Here is an 18,872-nt window from a genome sequence, read left to right as displayed (position 1 = left end):
GAGCAAAAGCTGCTGATAAACTGCCACAGTTCACTTCAAAGCCAGAAAGAACCGCTTTTGCAAAGCCAGGTACTTCCCAACATTTTTAATCTCAACTGTGGTTAGGTTAGAAGCCAGACAGACCTTCTGCCTGTCTAGCTCTCATCACCAGCAGACATATTTCTAAGAATGAACCTCTGCAAGTTGTTGGATGGCTAATGCAGTCTCCTGTCCACTACAGCATCCTTTCTACCCAAATGATATCCTGCATGACTAACCACATATGTGCATGCACTGCCAGTTACATCTCCGCAATGCCACTGAAGTATGGGAGATGCGCACAGAGGCAGGATTTGGCTTTGCTCGTCTTTATATTCCTGTGTGAGCGTGTGGCATGCAGAAAGCTAGTCTGAGGCACTGTCTGTGAGAGCTGTAGCATGGAGCAGGAAGGACAAACACTGCCCTGGGTAGGCATCTACTGTGCAGGTGCCCACACCTGAGCAAGTCACCCTACATCCCCGTTCTGCCCCAGGGAGAGCTAGCCAGTGTAGCTGGAGTTTGAGATGCGGTACGTCCCACTCCAAATGGGAACCTGTGTTCAGACAGACTCACTTGAATGTGTATGAATTCCATCCCAGCGCACTGTAATGGGGCATGGACATTATACAGACATGTAAAATTAAGTGCAAGGCTTCCTGCTTCACTGAATCACTTATAAACCTGTATTTGGGAATAGACTTACTTTCTGATTAGCTCATAAACCTTAAAACAGTATTTTCTTTTCTACTGGCCTCACCTTAATTCTCCTATTCTGATCTGATTATTTTGGGCCAAAACTGTTTCAAGAGTTGTAGCATAAGTTTTCAAATGAGATCTTAGAGCTGTGGCCAAACAGACCTTCAAGGGGTTGGAAAACAAAGCAATGAAGGCTGAGTAAAGCCCAGTAGACAACTGTTCTCCATTTCATGACCGATACATTTTTTTTTTTGCAGCAGCAGTTGGTACCTGTTTCTGCAAGTCCTGGACACTCCTCATTCACAGTGGTGGCAAAATTGATATCCAACTGCTTCATCATCTTGTCTGCAGATGTGTGATACACTCCTGAAGGGCCAGTACACTTCATCCAGAAAGCCAGCAGCGACAGCTTCTTGTGGAACTCTGGAATTGCTGGAGGAGAAGACAAAATAAACAATGAAACACAGCCGTGCTGGAAGCATCATCTTCCAGAAGAGAAAAGATGGCAAGAGTGGAGGAAATCTCACCCCAGCCCACTGATAGACAGTTACTCTTTGGTGGGTCACCCTGTGCCGCTACCTTCACAGAGCATGATCATGTGCTCACCTCAAGTTTGTAACATGTTTTTTTCTGTTTCCCATGGTAGGATGTGAGAAAATTTGCTCCTGAACCAGTTCTGGGCACTGATGTGTCATCCTTTTAAATACCACGAAATACTAGGTGAGCACCACAAATGGTCTGCACAAGACTGGTCCCTGTCCTAGCACTGCTCTGTGGCCTTGGGCGAGTCCTCAATTTTGCCTCACTTTTCTGATAAATAAAGTAAATACACCATGTTGTATTTACCTATCCTGCCAGAGTGCTCGTAAGGGTAAGTAACTACGTGTTTGTCAAACTCTTCCAAGGTATTAAAATAGATGCAACAACAAGAAAAATAACTAAATAATTCTCCACAGAGGTGACTAAAACTAAAGTGGATAAAATGTTCGAGGAGTTGTATTATGCCTCTGATAGTATAAGGCAGATCCTGCCTTTCCACAGGAAAGAGAGGTGGAGGAAGAATTTGGCTCTTCAGAGGTGGCAGCATCCCCACCCCACCGCAGCAATGACCTCTGTCCATATTTTGCACATCAAGCAGGATAAGAAGTTCTTTCTCTTCTCACCTGCTTATTTCTGGAAACCAGCGCTGAAGATAGAATAAGGCCCCTGCCCCGCTGTTGTGACTTCAGCATCTGCTGGTAACCATGATTTGGCCCCTACTATGGTGGCATCTCCTGCAGTGACAGGTGAGCTCTGCACAGCAATTATTTCAGCAGGAAGGCATGCCCAAAAGAACACTTTTCAGAAGGAAATCCTCTAACTTGTCTCTTACCATCAGTAAGGGAGGTGATGTTTCCCAAGTTCTCAGTGCTGATCTCTGCGATAGTCTCCATCACGAGGATCTGCCTGGACAGCTTATCCAGGAGGTCTCTTGCCACGAATGGTGTTTTACTGGAGAACACAATTTGCTGGTGAAGACAAATGGGAAGAGAAGAAAAGGAGACATTGAACCAAAAAAAAAAAACCTCAGAAGAAAACAAAAAACTCCAAAGTACCTGGCACCTGAAGAAGTGCTATGGGAAATTCATTGCCTGGAACTATGGGCTCTCCTTAACTTCAAAAGTTTTTTGTCTCTGGGATATTTTATGGTCCTGGTTGATAGGCATTGCTGCTTATATCTTTAACATCTACATCCAGACCCAGGCACTTGAGTATCCAAGCAGCCATTTGCATGAGTAATTTCTGATTTATATGCTCTGTGAAGTTAAAGGAATCCATCATCATAAGCCTTAAAGGTGGAAAACAATATTAGCCTGACTTAGGCGTAACATAGGCCATGGACCTTCAGGATCTACCTGCCTGGAGGCAGACCACAGGTCACTCTTCCTCTACTCCATTTCAGCTCTGATTAACTACCCAGGTGCCTTTATTAATTTGATGCTTTTGCTTTGCCTTGCTTTTGCCAGCTGCTGCTGACATCTGCATTTTCTTCAGCAGTCCACGTAAATATTGTTCATTTCAAATCTGGTCTGTGTGTGGATATAGTTCAATCTCGCCTTCCCAAACTGCATATTTACCATGTACTCTTTTATTTAAGCCAAAAAAGCTCCTTTTTTCTCATATGTGTGAGTCAGCAGAGTGTCCAGCTCAGCACTCAGGGTGCTGGAATAGGGCTCACTCTGTATTGCTTCACTGGGCCTTTGGGGAAATAAAGCTAATTATATCTAAGATGGAAGAATCAAACAATTGTAAAGAGGAAGCTGCAGTATGGATTCTTCAGGTAGACCCTGATGCCCTCCCTTGCTTGCTGGTGTGGCTTGCTGGAGGTTTAAAACCACATTTGCTGTGCTTGGCTTCTGAAAAAAAAACCCCTCCAAAATATTGTGCTAGTTACTCGTGAGTACGAACAGACAATTTTGATGTCCCAGGAGGGCTGTCAGACGCTGCCTTCACCATGAGTGTCGCAGACAATCTCTGCACCTCACATGCAGAAATTAATTTCTGCTCTTGAACAGGGCAGCCTTGTCTGGGGTACGGTTAAACAGTGGGGTGATGGGCTTCTGTTTTACCTCTGAAGACATGGGCTGCCTTAGCTGAGGAATGATCTCAGTGGGGACCTCCTGGCAAAGCCAGTGGACATTTGTAACCCAGAGCAGGGGCTACCCCTGTCATCTGCTGCGCCACCTGTCAGTCCTGCTGCAAAGCACCCCGCGGTTTGTGCATCGGGTCTGCTCCGAGGTGGGGCCAGGAACGAAAACGATGGAGGCTTTTCTGCTCGGGGGCGAAGGGTGTTACCTTCACCCCAGCGTGGCGGCTGTCCCAGCCCTGCGCTCCCACTGACTCCCAGGAGCAGCGCTGACCTTGCCAGCCTGCTCGTACCCCATGTTTCGGGCGCACCGGTGCCCGCAGGGAAAATTTTAAAATATATGCCCCAAAAGAGCTGGGCCTGGTACCTGGATGAGCTGCGTGCAATACTGCAAGTGCTTAACTATGGTTATATCCAGGCTGTCGTTCCCTGTGGTGAGGGGCAGAGGGCTGCCGGCCACGCTGGTGCCCACACCCGTGTCCTCGGTGAGAGCTTCGCTCAGGTGGCCTCTGGCTTCTGGGTGCTCCGACCTGTAACTGGGGAGGGATGAGGGAGGGAGGTCAGTGCAGGGCTGACCGCTGCCGCCATGGCAGACACACACACACACACACAGGGCTCACTCAGGGTGACGAGCAACGAGCACGGCAGAAGAGCTGGAAGCAGCCAGAAACCTCACGATGAAGACATCATATCGCAAAGGAGCAGTGCTGCCCTGGCCGGCCGCGGAAGGGCTGTCCCACCGAGGGGACAGGTCTCTGTCCCCTGACTGGTTTGCCTGGAGCGATGGTCTCACCAGCAAGCCTTTCTAACCCGCGGTCACTGTCGCTTGCTGGTGACAGTTTTCTCCCATCTGTTGGTGAATCATCTCCCCAGTTGCTCTGGATTGAGCACCATGACAATTTGTGTCATCCCGAGCACTGAGCTGCTAAGAACAGCTCTGCGCCTTTGGTGTCCTCCTGCTGCCAAATGTAATGCTCGTTGCAGAAGGAAAGGAAACCCACTCCACTGCTGAAGTAAGAGACATGATGTTTTCATACGCTGTTTCAGGCACAATGTGTACAGCTTGCTTTGCCAATTGTTTCTGCAAGAGCGTAAAGCTAGTCTCACTGTGTTTTAAATCATTATTTCCAACATTGCCTTGTTGTACAAATGGTCCTCCCCGTGTTTAAACGCGAAGCCCGAGGTCAGTCCCCAGATGGCAAGTGTGTTTGGCTGCAAGTTCAGAAGTTTCAACACTTGCAATCTTTACACCGAGTCACACACTTACACATCTAAAAATGGAAGCGGGAATCTACACTGTCCGGGGATGAGCCAGAGGGGAAAAAAATGAAATTTTAACTTCTACTTTAACTTAAAAGATTTTAGTTGCTTTCTAAGTTAGCTTATAACCAACTTAATTTTTGCTGCTTAAGTTAAATTTATGCCAAAGTGCTTGGTTAAAGCCAGACCCTTAAATCAATGCAGACTGAACTGAGCTCAGAGTGTCAGTTTAGCAAGCAACACATTTTTCTGAGTTTTTTTTTCCCCACCAAGTCTTATTCTGGAAAGAGGATACGCAGTCACATTTTGAAGAACTGAATGGTCGTTGCTTGTTGGTACTCAAAATTGTTTTAAACGGGTCATGATAAGCTGCGAGAAGTATAGCACCCTGGTCGGAAAGCATGGGGTCCTAGGGAACCATGTTCTTTTCTTTTTTTCCTAGGGAACCATGTTCTTTTCTTTTTTCGCAGCTCCTGTGCCACTTATGTGCCTGCTGGGCATTGTGTCAGCTCTGAGGATGCAAACACGCTTTTAGGATCTAATGATTGAAACACAGCATCTTAAGGTCACACGACAATGGCAGACCACGCCACAAACACCACAGCTTTTTTTTTTTTTTTTTCCTTGTTTTTTTTTCTCAGAAAGACCAAAAGTGATGAAAGAAGGGCAGGTAACACGCAGGGCCATGAACAGAGTACCAGTCATCACTCTTAGATTCCAAAGGAAACCTACACCATGCTGCTTAAATCTGGCCCTGTGTTACTGTTACTGACAAGCTTAATCCACTGCAAAGACTCATTCGGCTAGAGAGAAAAGACAAAGGGAGGGGGGAAAAACCACAGAGGAATTAGTAATTACATCCAAGGAAAGCCAGGTCCAAACCTATGTCAAGGAAGAGGCTCTGCCAGTATTGATGTCAGCTTAATTTAATTTACCCTTCTCCTTTGGAGGACAGATTGCGTATATTTGAGCAGGAAAAAAATGATCCTGGAAGCTAAGCTTTTGTATGCAGCAGCCACGGGGAACCCTCTGACCCTATAAACTCATCGAGGATTAGTCAGTCTTCCTTGAATAATGTGTGCACCGGGATCCCCTGTTAGCGACAAAGAGCTAGGGTATCAGTTTGGCGTAAGCACAGCTGGCAGTTACTACAAACTTACCTATTCTTCTCAATCTCAGTATCTGAAAATACCGAGTCTGCACCTCCTCCACCATTACAAACCTCCACACCACCACCATCCTCATCATCAAAGTCAGAGGTGTTCAGGAAATCAAAGCTTTCTAAAGCACTTTCAACTGTTAGACTTAAACTGGAGGACCTGCTTCGGCTTACTGCTGGCTTGCACTGCAAAGGCAGAACGAACCAATGAAAACCCCAGATATTAGCTACTACTGAAAGAAAAGAAAAAAAAGGATAAAGCTTAAAACTTTCAAATTCTTCATTTTATTTTTAAAATGTCATTTTATTGGGTGTTTCATTTCAAACCTTCATATTCATAGCATATACAATCAAAGCCTGAGAACTGGAAAAACCCTTCCATTGCTCCTCCCCTCCCCATCCTACCCCCTCTCTTCCCCAAAGGAAAACCCTCAAAGGCAAAATTCGATGCGTTTTATAGAAACAAGAAGTACATCTTGAATCCAAGTGACGCAGCTTTCAGCAAAAGGGGAGACAGCAATTAACGCACTGGAAGTTGAAAGGGGAAGGCACATTCCGTAATTGCTGTTCTAGCTGCAGAAGCCAATTTAAACATATCCAATGGCACTATCAGATTTATTCCAGATGTAACTCCAACAGACCTTAACCAGGAATGAATTTGGTCCCATATCTGCAGATTTATTCATGGGATGAGAGGACTTTTGTGGCCTTTGAAACCACTTGGCTTATCAAGGAAAAGCCATTGGATTCCTAGGTGACAGAGAAAGGCAGAATTGTAACTCAGAAATTCCCATCTCATCACTGGGAAGAAATGCGACGGAATGGTTGTTGAGGCCAGGCTGGACATGGCCTTGGGCAACCTGGTTTAGTGAGAGATGTCCCTGCCTATGGCAGGGGGGTTGGAACTCGATGATCTTCAAGGTCCTTTCCAACCTAAACCATTCTATGATTCTATAAAACCTTGCTGTTGTCGTAGGAAATATCAAAGGCCCTGGTCCCGTGTGGTGATTCATCCAGACATGCCCATAGAGTTGCTACCAGGGTCACCTTGCAGGATCAGACGTAACTTGAGGGATCACCTCTGTCAGTTTGTGCAATGACTTCAAGACCTTTAGCACTATGTGATTATTTGATCAGAAACAGCCAGGAGCCACCGGTGCCGTTACACAAGCTGCGTCTTGCAGTCCCAGGCAGGAGCCAGGACTTTGTCTCAGTTTGTAGAAAGAAATGCATTGCCCTCCAAGTTCAGACTCAGCACCAGCTCCTCTAGAGCTGAGGGGAACCGGAGTTTTGTATCCTATACATTACCACTTACAATGCTTGACTCCTTAAACTGACCGCAGTGTCATTAGCTGATCAAACCAACACTTCCCAACACATCTGCGGCACAGGTGGGAGCTGGATCCCGCTTCCTCTGCGGCACCGACGGTTTTAGCGACCATTTCCTTCAGGGCTGGTAGTGCAGCCTCTTCGGGCAAGGGCAGACAGCAACATGTGGGCTTCTCCTTTTCTCTGCCCATCTAATATGGCCAAGAGAGATTTCTTCAGCCACAGCTGGATTCCAGCTCAACCTTTTCGCATGGGGAGCCCGGCACTGCTGCTGGCGATGCCGAGTGTCGTCGGTCTGCGAGCCGATCAACAGGCGACATGCAGACATACGCAGATCTGGAAGAGGCCTCCGCCTCGAGCGTGCAGGAATCCTGTCTGCACATGTCCGTCCTCTCTCCTGCCCATCCCATGTCTGTCCCTTTGTAACTTCTGATAAAAGGCGTGTAAATAAACGGTCTCCATTGTCCCTCTGCTGTGTGGATAGTTTAACTCTTTGTACAAAAAATAATATAATTAAAATAATGTAATTAAAAAATAATAGTAATGGTAGCTTTGCCTGCTTGAACCTCCTGGAGGAAACAGGGGCTGCAGGCTGTCAAAAAAGCACTTAACTCGGGAAAGTACCACGCAGCTGCAAACACCAACGGAAACAAGGATGTTAACAAAGTTTCTTCATAAAAAGATAATGCCAAAGGATAAATGCTTCCCTCCTTCCTCCTCAGCCGTGTTTTTGAATGATGAGGCTGAAATGACTAGCAGACCAACTTGCATATGAATATGAAGCATTTTGAAATGATTGTTTCCCGTATAATACTCTTTGCACAGTAATGCGTCATGAGTTATTATCCATGGGGGAGATACGAGTCACAGTGATCAGCAGTGAACGTATTAACAACACACATGCAAAACCCTTTTATTCTTTCTAATTTTCGACATTTTCTGTCCATCCTGATGTAATGACAGGATGTCTCTCATTTTAAAAATGGATGGGGGAAAAAGGAAAAGGCTTGGAAAAATCCTAGGCGATATGGGATTGGCAGCCTTCAGTCAGACCTGTGCTTTTAAATCCCTTTGGCAATTTAGAAAATTCAGCTTCTATAGCTACAAGGCCTGATCCTCAGCTGGTGTAGTTTTGCATAGCTCCATGGAGTTCAGGGGTAGTATGCTAAAATGCACCCACTGAGGATGCGACCCGTACAATTCAAAGGCAGAAGGTTGGCTACAATCTGACCTCCAGTATGGCACAAGCAATGGGTTCACAAGTGGCTTCTGCAGAGAAGGGCATAATTTAATTACCCCTCTGCCATGGCACCTTTTTCTCTTTCCCCCAGGTTTCAAGCAGATTAAAAGATCCATTGCTTGAGGATACAAGGCTACAGTAAGCACATTGCTGACAAAAGTTTAAAAATGCAACACTGTGAAAGGATGCTCCAAGCAGGAGCAAATGTACTGCTACTGATGAATTTTACTGATCTCCAAAACCCTACTTTGATGTTTGGGAGGAGATTCTACCCGCTCAGATTTTCGCTAGGGTAGTATTTTCTGAAAACGTACTCACTTTTAGGATGTCATCTAGATGCATAACTTCTTGGTCCAGGTCCTGAAACTCTTTATACTGCTCTTTATGTGGCTCAAGAGCTAAGAGAAGCCCTTGCAAGGCTTCTTCAATGCTTCCATCGAGATAAGACTTATATCCTTCTGATTCCCCACTAATCGATCCCTCACACGGCAGCCTCTCTGGGGTCATGGGTACCTCTGCTGATGTAAGCCTTTTTACCAGCTGCTTCGTGATGTTGCCCTCATAGGTATCCAGCTCCACAGGCTTGAGCTCTGAACCTTCATCCGTGTCCTGCAGGAGAGACACGGGGACGCTTGTTTCTATAAAGACGTGATCGCTCCCAGCATCAGAGGTTTTTTGGCAAACTTCAGGAGCTGGCCTTGGGGTGGCCTTGCTCTCAACCACTGCTCCCTCTGCCTGGGATGGGAGGTCCTTCGGCTCAGCGACAGAGTCTTTGCGGGAGTCACTGCTGCTACAGTCCAGGCTTGAGCTGTTGGAGGACTTGAGAGCTCGGTGCTGGGTGGGGGTCGCAGTGATGTCAGGGCTGGAGCTGACGTGAGCAGAAGCGGACTCTGCTGAGTTAGCGGGGGGCACGTGGTCTTCGTAAGGCAGGTCACCAAAAGTGAAAGAAAGAGGCCGCTTCTCGGTGGTTGTCGTTCCATTTTCAAAGACGTCATCTGGCAAATTCGACTGAAAAGATAATAGAGAAAGAGAGAAAATGTTTTTCATGCAGCACTGGGAAGAGAAAAAAAAAATACAGTGTATGCCTGGGAAAGAAAAATGCAAGGAAAGAAATTAAAGAAGCATTCAAGACTTGAGAGATGGGAAAAATATTTCAAATCCAACTTCTGCTTTCATCTGGCACGGCTCCTGATTTTGGCAGGAAAACTGCTGGAAAACTTGGGCTCAGCATCTCTCTGGCAAGCTGAGAGCTCCAGGAAGCGAGTGCCCAGAACAGAGACCTGAATTCTGCTCGTCCAGATCGTACCAGATTCCCTCATACAGCATTTCCAGTGCATTGTTCTAGTTCCTGCAGCATGTCTCTTTTTAATAGGGTTGTACTTAAGCCACCTTGGCTGAATTTTTGTACCCATTGTAGATTCCCATTGTGTTTATTTTCTGACTTCTAAAGTAGCAATCCCTAAAATTTAACACAGTTTGCTCCAAAAGTTTCTCTAGTGCCATGGCATTTTAATGGTGATATTACTATGCTATTTCTTTTCTGTTGAAAGTATGTTCTGCATGTGGCATGGATATCTCAAATAATTATTGAACATGAGTTACACAGGAGTCCTGTTCAACATGATTTTCTGCCACAATGACAAAGAATTTGCGTGGTGGTGTATCGACCAGGACATGGATCATTTAGGAAGCAAAACCAGCATATACAGACCCCAAAATGATCACAGCACATACAAACGTTCGTCTCTCTGACTGATCTAAGGGGAGCAATCACTGCAGGAATCACAACCTGCCTATCTGACCTACAAATTTTGCTGTGTTATGTGGCAAACTCGCACAAACGCACAGCACAGATGAAAGGCAACTACTATTTTGCTGACGATTTGCTGGAAAGAACACATTGTTAAGGTGCACAAGGTTAAAGTGTCCAAAACTTGCATCTTTTTCCCAGCACTATTAGCAGCTATTTTCCTTAAACATAATTACACTCAAAGGTTCATTTCTTCTTTCCCCTGAAACGGGTATGCTTTAGCATCTGAAAGTCAAGTTATTAGGCAAATGTATAACATCAGTCAGTGTAGCAGCCCATTTTTAACAATACCATGTTGGCTTGTATTCCTGCCCCGCTCTCTACCCACAGATAGTTGGCTTCTGATCATTATCCCTGTAGAAACCAAGAGGAATTTTGATTTAACACGAGCAGCATGGGCTCACAGTCATGTTCTCCCCTCTAATCAGTCAGCAAAATGAGCGAGTTGCAACAGAGAGCAACACGTGAAGCATGCGTGGGAATGGAGAGGCCACATGGGGACCGAAAAAATCCTTCACCAAACGAAAACCAGGACTCACATATAGCTCTAGCCCTGCTTTTGGGCTTAGCCTGAGCGATGGCAGGTCACTAAAAGAGCGACTGCGACGAAGCTTGTCAAAGAAAGTGTCTTGCAGAGCATCTAAGATTGTCAACTTTGGCCTGTCTTGCAGGGGATGCAGCCATTTCTTCAACAGTTAAAGCAAAGAGGGTGTGAGGAAGGGCAAGTTAAATGAATGCTGTGTAGCAGAGTACTAAATTACAGGCATGGAATGCAGCATTTGTAAAATTCATATCTGTACAGATGGCCTATTCAGTTTATACACAGTTCCGATTAAGCATTCAGAATTTGATTCATGCAAAATGTGATTCATGCACCCTGTGAATACCTTCGGTACAGGGGCAAATTTTGTCATGGATACATTAAAAATACTAGTGTTATAGTGGTTGTTACTGTCACAAAATGAACACGTATCTTATAAAAATTATTCAAGTACTCTAACAGTAAGGCAAGAAGAATAAGTATGCAATAATGGGCCACACAGTTTTAAAGACGCCAGGATCACAGTCACCTTCTTTTAGGATTAGCAGCCAGGAATGCACTTGCTTTGTAAGTCTTTGTAAGGGTAACCTGCTGGAACCAGGGGGAAAAAAGCTTAGACGTGTAAAGCAATGAAGCATTTGCAGCGTTTGAACTGCTCTAGGGCTTCTCACTACATAAACATGAGGCCAAAGGGAGCTTACAAAGAATGAGTGGTCCTTGAAGGTTGGTGTTTCGGGGGTGCCTTGGCTGTACATGGACATTCTCCTCTGCAGAGCAGATGCCTTGCTCACATTTCCAGTGGACGGGGTCAAGTCTTCAACATCAAAGGGGCTACGGACACACAAGCAGGCAAAAAAACAGTTGTTAGGCTGAGTGAGGAGGAATGTCAGGTCCATGGAAAGGACTTTTGAAAAGGTGGTTTATTAGCACATCAAAACCCAGAGGTAGCAGGGTTTTTTAACAGAAGTGTTAAAAAGAAAACATTGTTAATTAGACAGCAGGCTCAGAAGTGTGGTTTTCGGTTCTGATGAAAGTGTTCTACTCTCAGAAATCATTTATGTAGCATAGCCCGATGTTATTCTTCTCACATGAAAAGTATTCTTGGATTTGAGTTGACAAGTGTCACACATACTAATGAGAAAGGTGCTCTACTATTAATAGAGCGGTTGCATTATAAAGGAAGCCAGTGGCTGTTATTGCTGGCTTCGTGTTTATTGCATTACAAGAAACAGCATACGTGGCTGTAAAAGCTAAAAGCATCAGTGCTTCTTTAGAAATGACACTTACCAATTTTATTAAAGTACCGTGAAAATTCGGTTTGAATCCTAACACCATCAGCTCACCTGTGCTGACCAATGCAGACAGAATAATAGACTCATATAAGTTGGAAAAGACACTTCAGATCCTCAAGTCCAACCACAAACCTAAACGCTGCCAAGTTCACCACTACACCATGTCCCTAAGCACCACATCTGCAATGGCCAATGCCAGATTTCCCACCACTCATGGTGTACAAAGACCTTAAAAGCCAGCTTTTAAAGATGGGCCAACTTCTGAACTTGGCTATGCTAATGTAAATCCAGAACAACCTCACTGAACTTTACACTAACATTAAAAATTTTTGATGAATATACGAGGACTCGGTTATGCCTCTTTCTTCAGCTTGGGGAAGAAGTATACACTTTAGGCAATTCCATGATCTCTCATCACTATCTGTTTCACATGGCTCGTAATGTCAGTACTCACCACACCTATGGCAACAGCTGAAACTCAGCACAACTAAGAACCCAGGCACAAACCCATTTGTCGCTGGTAACCTGTGGCTGACCATGAACTATTTCTCCTCTCCCAAACTCGGGCCACAGTTCATTCCCCATCTGCCTCAGCAGGGAGCAAAAAGGAGAGAAGACACCATACAGACATTTTCTTTTTTGGTTGAATTTTTACAGCTGCTTCACCCAGTGACCGACCAGCCAGCTCTACTTACTACCAGGTGATTTCAAGGTTCAGCTTTATTGTGCCGAGGTCGTTAATGTCTACTGCAACCACCTGAGGCCGAGCTGCAAACAGGTCTTTTGTTTCACAGGTAACACTTCCCACAAGGATGTGAGTAGCAAGTCCTTTAACTTCTGTGACCTGTAAGAGAAAAGAACAAGGTATCTAAGGCCACACAAGGCACTGCAGTCCTTAATTACACAGCAATGGTTTTGATTTTCTGGCCTGGACCCCTTGCTAAAAGGCTTCAAAAATATGACTGTGTTTGTTGCATCTTCATTACTTAAGGGAAAAATCAGATTTATTTTTTTTAATAAGTGTGTAGTTGCGTATGATCATGCTTCTATGTTTTCTTTATGGTTTTTTGGGTGGCAGGAGAGAACAACCGTACTGGCTCAGCTCAAGGGGCTATCTAGCCTCGGTACTCGCTCTTTTGCAGTGATCATAAGCAGAGCGCAGGAGAAGAGTAAGAACAGGGAGAGCAGACTGGATGTTTTCCCGTCTAATACTCTCTCAGCAATAGACAATTTTCATGACAGGCAATCTCCTGATGTAGCTGGCCTACTTAGCGATTCCTGAGGGAGTGCTCTTCTATGTATTTGCCTCCTGTAATTCTGAAGCCATGTAGTTTGCATCTACAATGGCCTTTGGTGAGGACTTCCACAGTCTTATTGGTGAGGAACTACCTCCGTATGTTTTTATAGTAAGAGTAGAGTACGGCACTATTTAGACTTAAATATATATCTGCCTGAAAATTCAGAGGGAGAGTTATATATACAGGTCTGATACACAAAGAAACCTTTGGCTATTTGCTTGAAAGTCAGTTCTTGAGCCTTTTATGTGAAAGTCTTTGGAGAGAGCCCAAAAAGTGTAAAAATATATACATTAACCTTAATAGTACTGGGACTGTCTTTTGTAGCTCTCGTGTACTACAAGAAAGGGTTCTCTCCTAAACTTCCACCTTAAAACTGTCTTGTTAGATTGGGAAGAGTGATTCACCTTGTGTCACAACTTGACTGTGTATGAAAACTTAGCGTCTCACACATTTGGGGTTATTTTGTTGGTGGTTTTGTAATTGCTTGCATTTTTTTTTTTTTCATAAAGGTTTTGTAGTGTCTAAATGGGACGTTTCCCGTGAGACTTGCAAGACACTCCCCTGTTTAAGCTGCCTAAGCGGGGACACCTGCCGTAATTATTAGCAGCAATTTCTAGGCGGGGGTCAGGGAATGGGTATCTCTGGGTTGGAGGTTTGTTGGAAGGAAAGCACATCTGCACGTGGACTTTCAGCCAGCGGAAAACGGTGTGGGGAGGCCGAGGGCAACGAAGGGATGAAGCAGTGGTGGAAAGATTCTGGTTTGGGAGGAAAAGTTGCGGCTGACAGCTAGGAGTTGCAAAAGTTGCTCTTTCCCTGGGGAATGGGGCACAGAGTCAGAGGAAAGCAAAGGCTCGCAGGCATTAAGAAATCTGGGGGACTGCTGTGCTCTAGGAAGCTGCCAAAAAGTCGGAATGTTTTTTCTACAGGCCCCCATCTCACTGTGAGCAGAAACCTCACAGCGCTGCTGTTCTGCGCAGAGTGGCGGGACTGGACCTCAGGACTGTTCCAGCTTATGCACAGCTGGCCCTTATGTGCGTTGCAATGAGAGAACTGTGTATTTCTCCAGATCAACAGATGCTGCTCTCTTATCTGAGCAGTATCACCAAACTCAGCAGAAGGGGGATTTTGGGGGGTTTGGGGTTTTTTTTGCGGTTGTTTTCCTGAATGCTGTTAGCAAACAGGTTTCCAGTGTTCCTTTGCTTTGGTGCAAACGGTCTGAGCTGCTGGAGAGCGATGTGAGGCAAGAGTCGTGTTAGTATGGCTATGCCACCAGTCTGGGGAGAGTTAGGACAACCTCTCCCACAGGACTCCCGAAGTGATTAGTCTTGTAGCATCTAGATTGGACAATACTATAGCACTCCACTCGAGCAGGTGTGTTGGAAATACTAATGATGGCTCATTTCCAAAGAGTTTACTGATCTGCTGCTGCATTTTTGCTGGTGGTGCATGAGAAGGCAGCATCTTGACTCCTGCCTTGCTTGCAGGCAAAGAGGTTAGCGTGCGCACCTTAATGGAGATCAGTCCAACAATGAGAGGGAGGAAAACCATTTCTTCTCCGTCCCAGCTTTGCTTGCCATTCACTTCTATTTTGCCTTTCAGTTTCCACCGCTGGCGACCGTAACGCATGAAAATCTGAAAAAGAAAAACCCTCTTACTATCTTGAGAAATCCACTCTCCTGATGCACAAATATCAGAAACAGAATGGGGGAAAGGGTCTAAAGTAGGTTGGAAAAGTTAGTGGTGTAGGTGCTGCCCTTCCGCTTCCCATAAAGCCAGAAGGAAAAGGACTATCCTGCAGGATTTCTGCCTCTCAGCTCTCCTAATCACTCCTTTCAGCAAGGCACCCCTCACCCCAGCTTTCACCTTCATATAGCTAGATGACTCCTAACAAAGAAGCGACGGGAGTTTTAACACTATAACAGGGAAAGCGGCGGGGGCGGGGAAAGATTTGGGAGGGCAGGACGAAAGCCCCTGTGGCCTTTCCTAAGACCTGCAGCTTGTTGGATCCGCTGCCTTCCCAGGCAGCGGAAAGGGTAGGTGAGCTTTTGGCCATCCCCCGTTAGAGGCCCCCCCAGCTGCGAGACTTTGGCTGGCTGGTGATGGAAACGAATGAGACCCCACAGTGCAACAACACAGTTTGGAGCGGTAAGAGCAGCAGGCCCGTTCTGGGCTGCAGGGATGACTGGGAGAGAGACCTGCACCAACTCCTCGTCCCCGTGGAGGAAACACGTGCTGCTTGCAGGCGTGAGAGGGCCAGGAGAGATTTGTCACAGGGAACAAGAGCAGGAACACATGAGTCGATGATCAGGACATCTGGGAAGTACAGGCTGGGGGGAATCCATAATCAATTTATGAATTTCTTGCAGGGTAAGCTCTGTTCTGGATAGAGCTGGAGGCTTTTATTTTAATCCATCTCTAATTAACCTGCTTTTGATGTTCACCACTGGAACACCGCAGTGACCGGAGATCCTGACACAGCCTCACAGCAGGTAACATCTGGGTCTCAAGAAATGTATCTTTTTTCTACTCTGCTTTATGAAGTAAAGTCTAAACATTCCGTAAAGGATGCTTGCAAGGACTTGCTACATTTGCTCTGCATGCATGTGATGGGGCATATGCTTTTTTCCAGGGGAATTAGAAATGTTTGTCATGAATAAGACCTCACTCTGGGAGACACTTAAAAAATAAGGAAGGTTTGCTTGTGGGTTTGTTTGATTGTTTTTAATTTAGATTTAAAAAAAAAAAAACCAAACAAACACAAAACTTGTAGTTCTTCAAATCAAATACTTTTCAGGGCTTCTGACAGTTGTCCAGACCCAGCAGACATAAAGAGAACTGCAAGGTTTTTCAGAGCATATACTGGAAAAATAATAGCTGTTTCTTGGGGTGCTGATGTGAAAAGGCTTTCTTCATCGCGATGTAAAAAGCAGCACAAATCTGCCATTCTTTTGCTATTAAACAAACCATAAACCAGCGCAGACATACCTCATATTGATCTCCCGGGCACAGCCGAGCGAAGCCAGCCAGACCTGAGAAGGAAAGACATGGAGGGGCTGTTGGAGGGCCCGGGGTACCCCGGGGTGCAGCAGTGGGGTGTCCTGGGGGTGTCCCGGGGGTGCTGCTGCCGCGCTTGGACGGGAGAGGGCGGCAGCCCCCAGCAGCCGCTCTGCCGGGAGGTGTTTTTAACCCCCACCTTACTGCTGCTTCAGAGCCCTCCAAACCAACACTAACACCATCCCCCCATATTAATTCTCTTTCTCTTCTTTTTTTTTTTTTCTTTGTATACAAGTCATTGGGTTGTGGTTTCTTGCATATCGAAGATACGCACCTTTTTTTCCTACAACAGCTCACATTATTCTATAATAATTACAGAAAAAGAAGAAACAGCTTCCTGATGTCATCTGGCTTCAGAAACCGAGCTTAGCACCCTTACTATCATGATGCGTAGGCGAGCTGATGATTACCATGTAGTGCTTGCTGCTGCTTGCTGCTTAACACTAATCAGGCTGAGCTATACATTTTAACATGGATTCATTTTTAGTACATAGAATCATAGAATGGTTTAGGTTGGAAAGGACCTTGAAGATCATCAACTTACAACCCCCCTGACATAGGCAGCGACACCTCCCACTAGACCAGGTTGCCCAAGGCCACGTCCAGCCTGGCCTTGAACACCTCCAGGGATGGGGCCTCAACAACCTCTCTGGGCAACCTGTTCCAGTGCCTTACCACCCTCAAAGTGAAAAACTTCTTCCTAATGTTCAATCTAAACCTGCCCTCTTCCAGTTTAAAGCCATTCCCCCTCATCCTATCACTACATGCCCTAGTAAAAAGTACTTCCCCAGCTCTCCTGTAGGCCCCCTTTAGGGACTGGAAGGCCGCAATAAGATCTCCCTGGAGCCTTCTTTTCTCCAGGCTGAACAGCGCCAACTCTTTCAGCTTCTCCTCATAGAAGAGGTGCTCTAGCCCTCGGATCATCCTCGTGGCTCTCCTCTGGACATCTTAATAGAAACACAAGAGGGGCTCCTTCTGTTTGGTTTTTCGATAACATTATCATTCCCATACAATCTGAGTATCTTTCAATAAATAGTATGTACATCAAGAAATACGACTGACATCTGTAATACGAGATTTATTCCATCTTTCCCCAGAGGGGGAGGAGTAGTGCAGCAAAACACCTGTGGTATACATTTGCTCAATTTTTTTAAATTATTTTTTAAAGGTAGGACATGATGATGCTATTTCTATATTGACACTGTGCATATGAACAGGAAAGTTTCCTGAAGTTTGCGACCATCTTGAAATCCCAATGACGTTACCATCCCCCTCCTGGCCTTGTGACCTGTTCTTCTACCAGATGCAACTGGTTGGGTTCTATTAATCTAATTATCTGACTCCACATAGGGAACCTCTCCTTTCTCTCAGATCTCCTCAGTAGTTAGCTATCGCACTTGTTTTGGTATAAAAATTTACCCAGCTTCCCCTGGGTAAACCTAAAACTATGCCTCTAGTGTTGCAATGCCCAAGGAAACCAGCTTGAGGACACATACAAAGTCTGTGGCAGAGAAAGGCATGAAAACAAAATTTCCAGGGCTTGGGGGCTGTATTTATCCTAAAATGCCGTGGCTTAAAATACATGGGTATGTTAAAATCAAGGCAAGTATAATGAACCCTAGTGTTGGCTTTATTTATCGGGCTGAATTAGTCCTGCTAGCTGGACTGTAGGAGCAACTAGACCCCTGCATGCAGTCATGGCCTGTCCCCGCAATCTGCTCATCCTCCTCTCCCACTTCTTTGACCAGAAATGAGTTTTCTTCACTTACTGTGTAGCAGGACAGAGAGGCCCTTGCTTAGAGCTCATATTACTAATTCCTTTCTAATTTATTTACTGTTTATAAATAATTTAATCTTACTAGCACTCCACTGCTGCTCCTCTCCCCAGGCACGCTTTTATAAGTGAATTTGATCTCTGCTGGGACATCACTGAAAGTATCTGAGGAAAAGAAAAGGTTTTTTCTTTGCTCAGTGGATAGGGTGGGCAGGGAAGCGCATCTTAAAACTCCGCATGGATGTTGTCCAGCATCGAGGTCTTTGAGTGGTGACTGGCTCAACCAGGCTGGTCAAGTGTCTTCAGCCTGATGAAGAGGGGGCTAAGCGCTGACTTGATTACAGGGGATGAGTACTTTCATAGGACACAACTTTTTGGTAACTGAATGGCTCTTGGGGGACCAAACACACAGCAGGACCCAATGGCTCTATTGTACCATTTCAAACATCACGCCTTTGTAAAAGCACCGTCCTGGGTTCGTAACGCAGGTCAGACGGGAGGTTGCTCCTGGGGTGTCAGCATAAGTAATTAGGGGGTAGGGTCATTATGTGGCTGTGGTATGGTGGCAAGACACTAGTGTCCTTCATTGGCAGGGCCACCTGAAGTTCACGCAGCATGTACGCCTCTGCTCGTGTGCAGGATGCTGGACACACGGACTGTAGATGCTGGTGCTGGGTTCAGTGTTGCAGAGCCCCCGGTGCGTCAGGAGAGTGTATGGCTCTCCCTGAGTGATACAGCTGAGTGTTTTACCTCCTGCTGTCCTGGCACTTCCAAA

General features: G+C 45.6%; 1 protein-coding gene across 1 annotated transcript in view; it reads right to left on the bottom strand.

Moving 5' to 3' along the window:
- Positions 1-18,872, bottom strand: part of RIPOR2 (RHO family interacting cell polarization regulator 2) — a 71,224-nt gene that overhangs the window by 8,411 nt on the left and 43,941 nt on the right. The window contains exons 9-17 of the mRNA XM_082480000.1: positions 16,255-16,298; positions 14,776-14,901; positions 12,667-12,815; positions 11,381-11,510; positions 8,647-9,336; positions 5,761-5,945; positions 3,708-3,876; positions 2,087-2,222; positions 985-1,146 (exon numbers count right to left, since the gene is read on the bottom strand). Coding sequence (XP_082336126.1) covers positions 985-1,146; positions 2,087-2,222; positions 3,708-3,876; positions 5,761-5,945; positions 8,647-9,336; positions 11,381-11,510; positions 12,667-12,815; positions 14,776-14,901; positions 16,255-16,298 — 1,791 coding nt within the window. The remainder of the gene's footprint in view (positions 1-984; positions 1,147-2,086; positions 2,223-3,707; positions 3,877-5,760; positions 5,946-8,646; positions 9,337-11,380; positions 11,511-12,666; positions 12,816-14,775; positions 14,902-16,254; positions 16,299-18,872) is intronic.

Source organism: Vanellus vanellus, assembly GCF_965231255.1.
Source record: "Vanellus vanellus genome assembly, chromosome: 2".
Lineage (NCBI taxonomy): Eukaryota > Metazoa > Chordata > Aves > Charadriiformes > Charadriidae > Vanellus > Vanellus vanellus.
The sequence above is the reverse complement of the archived record's forward strand: the minus strand, read 5'-3'. Positions and strand labels throughout refer to the sequence as shown.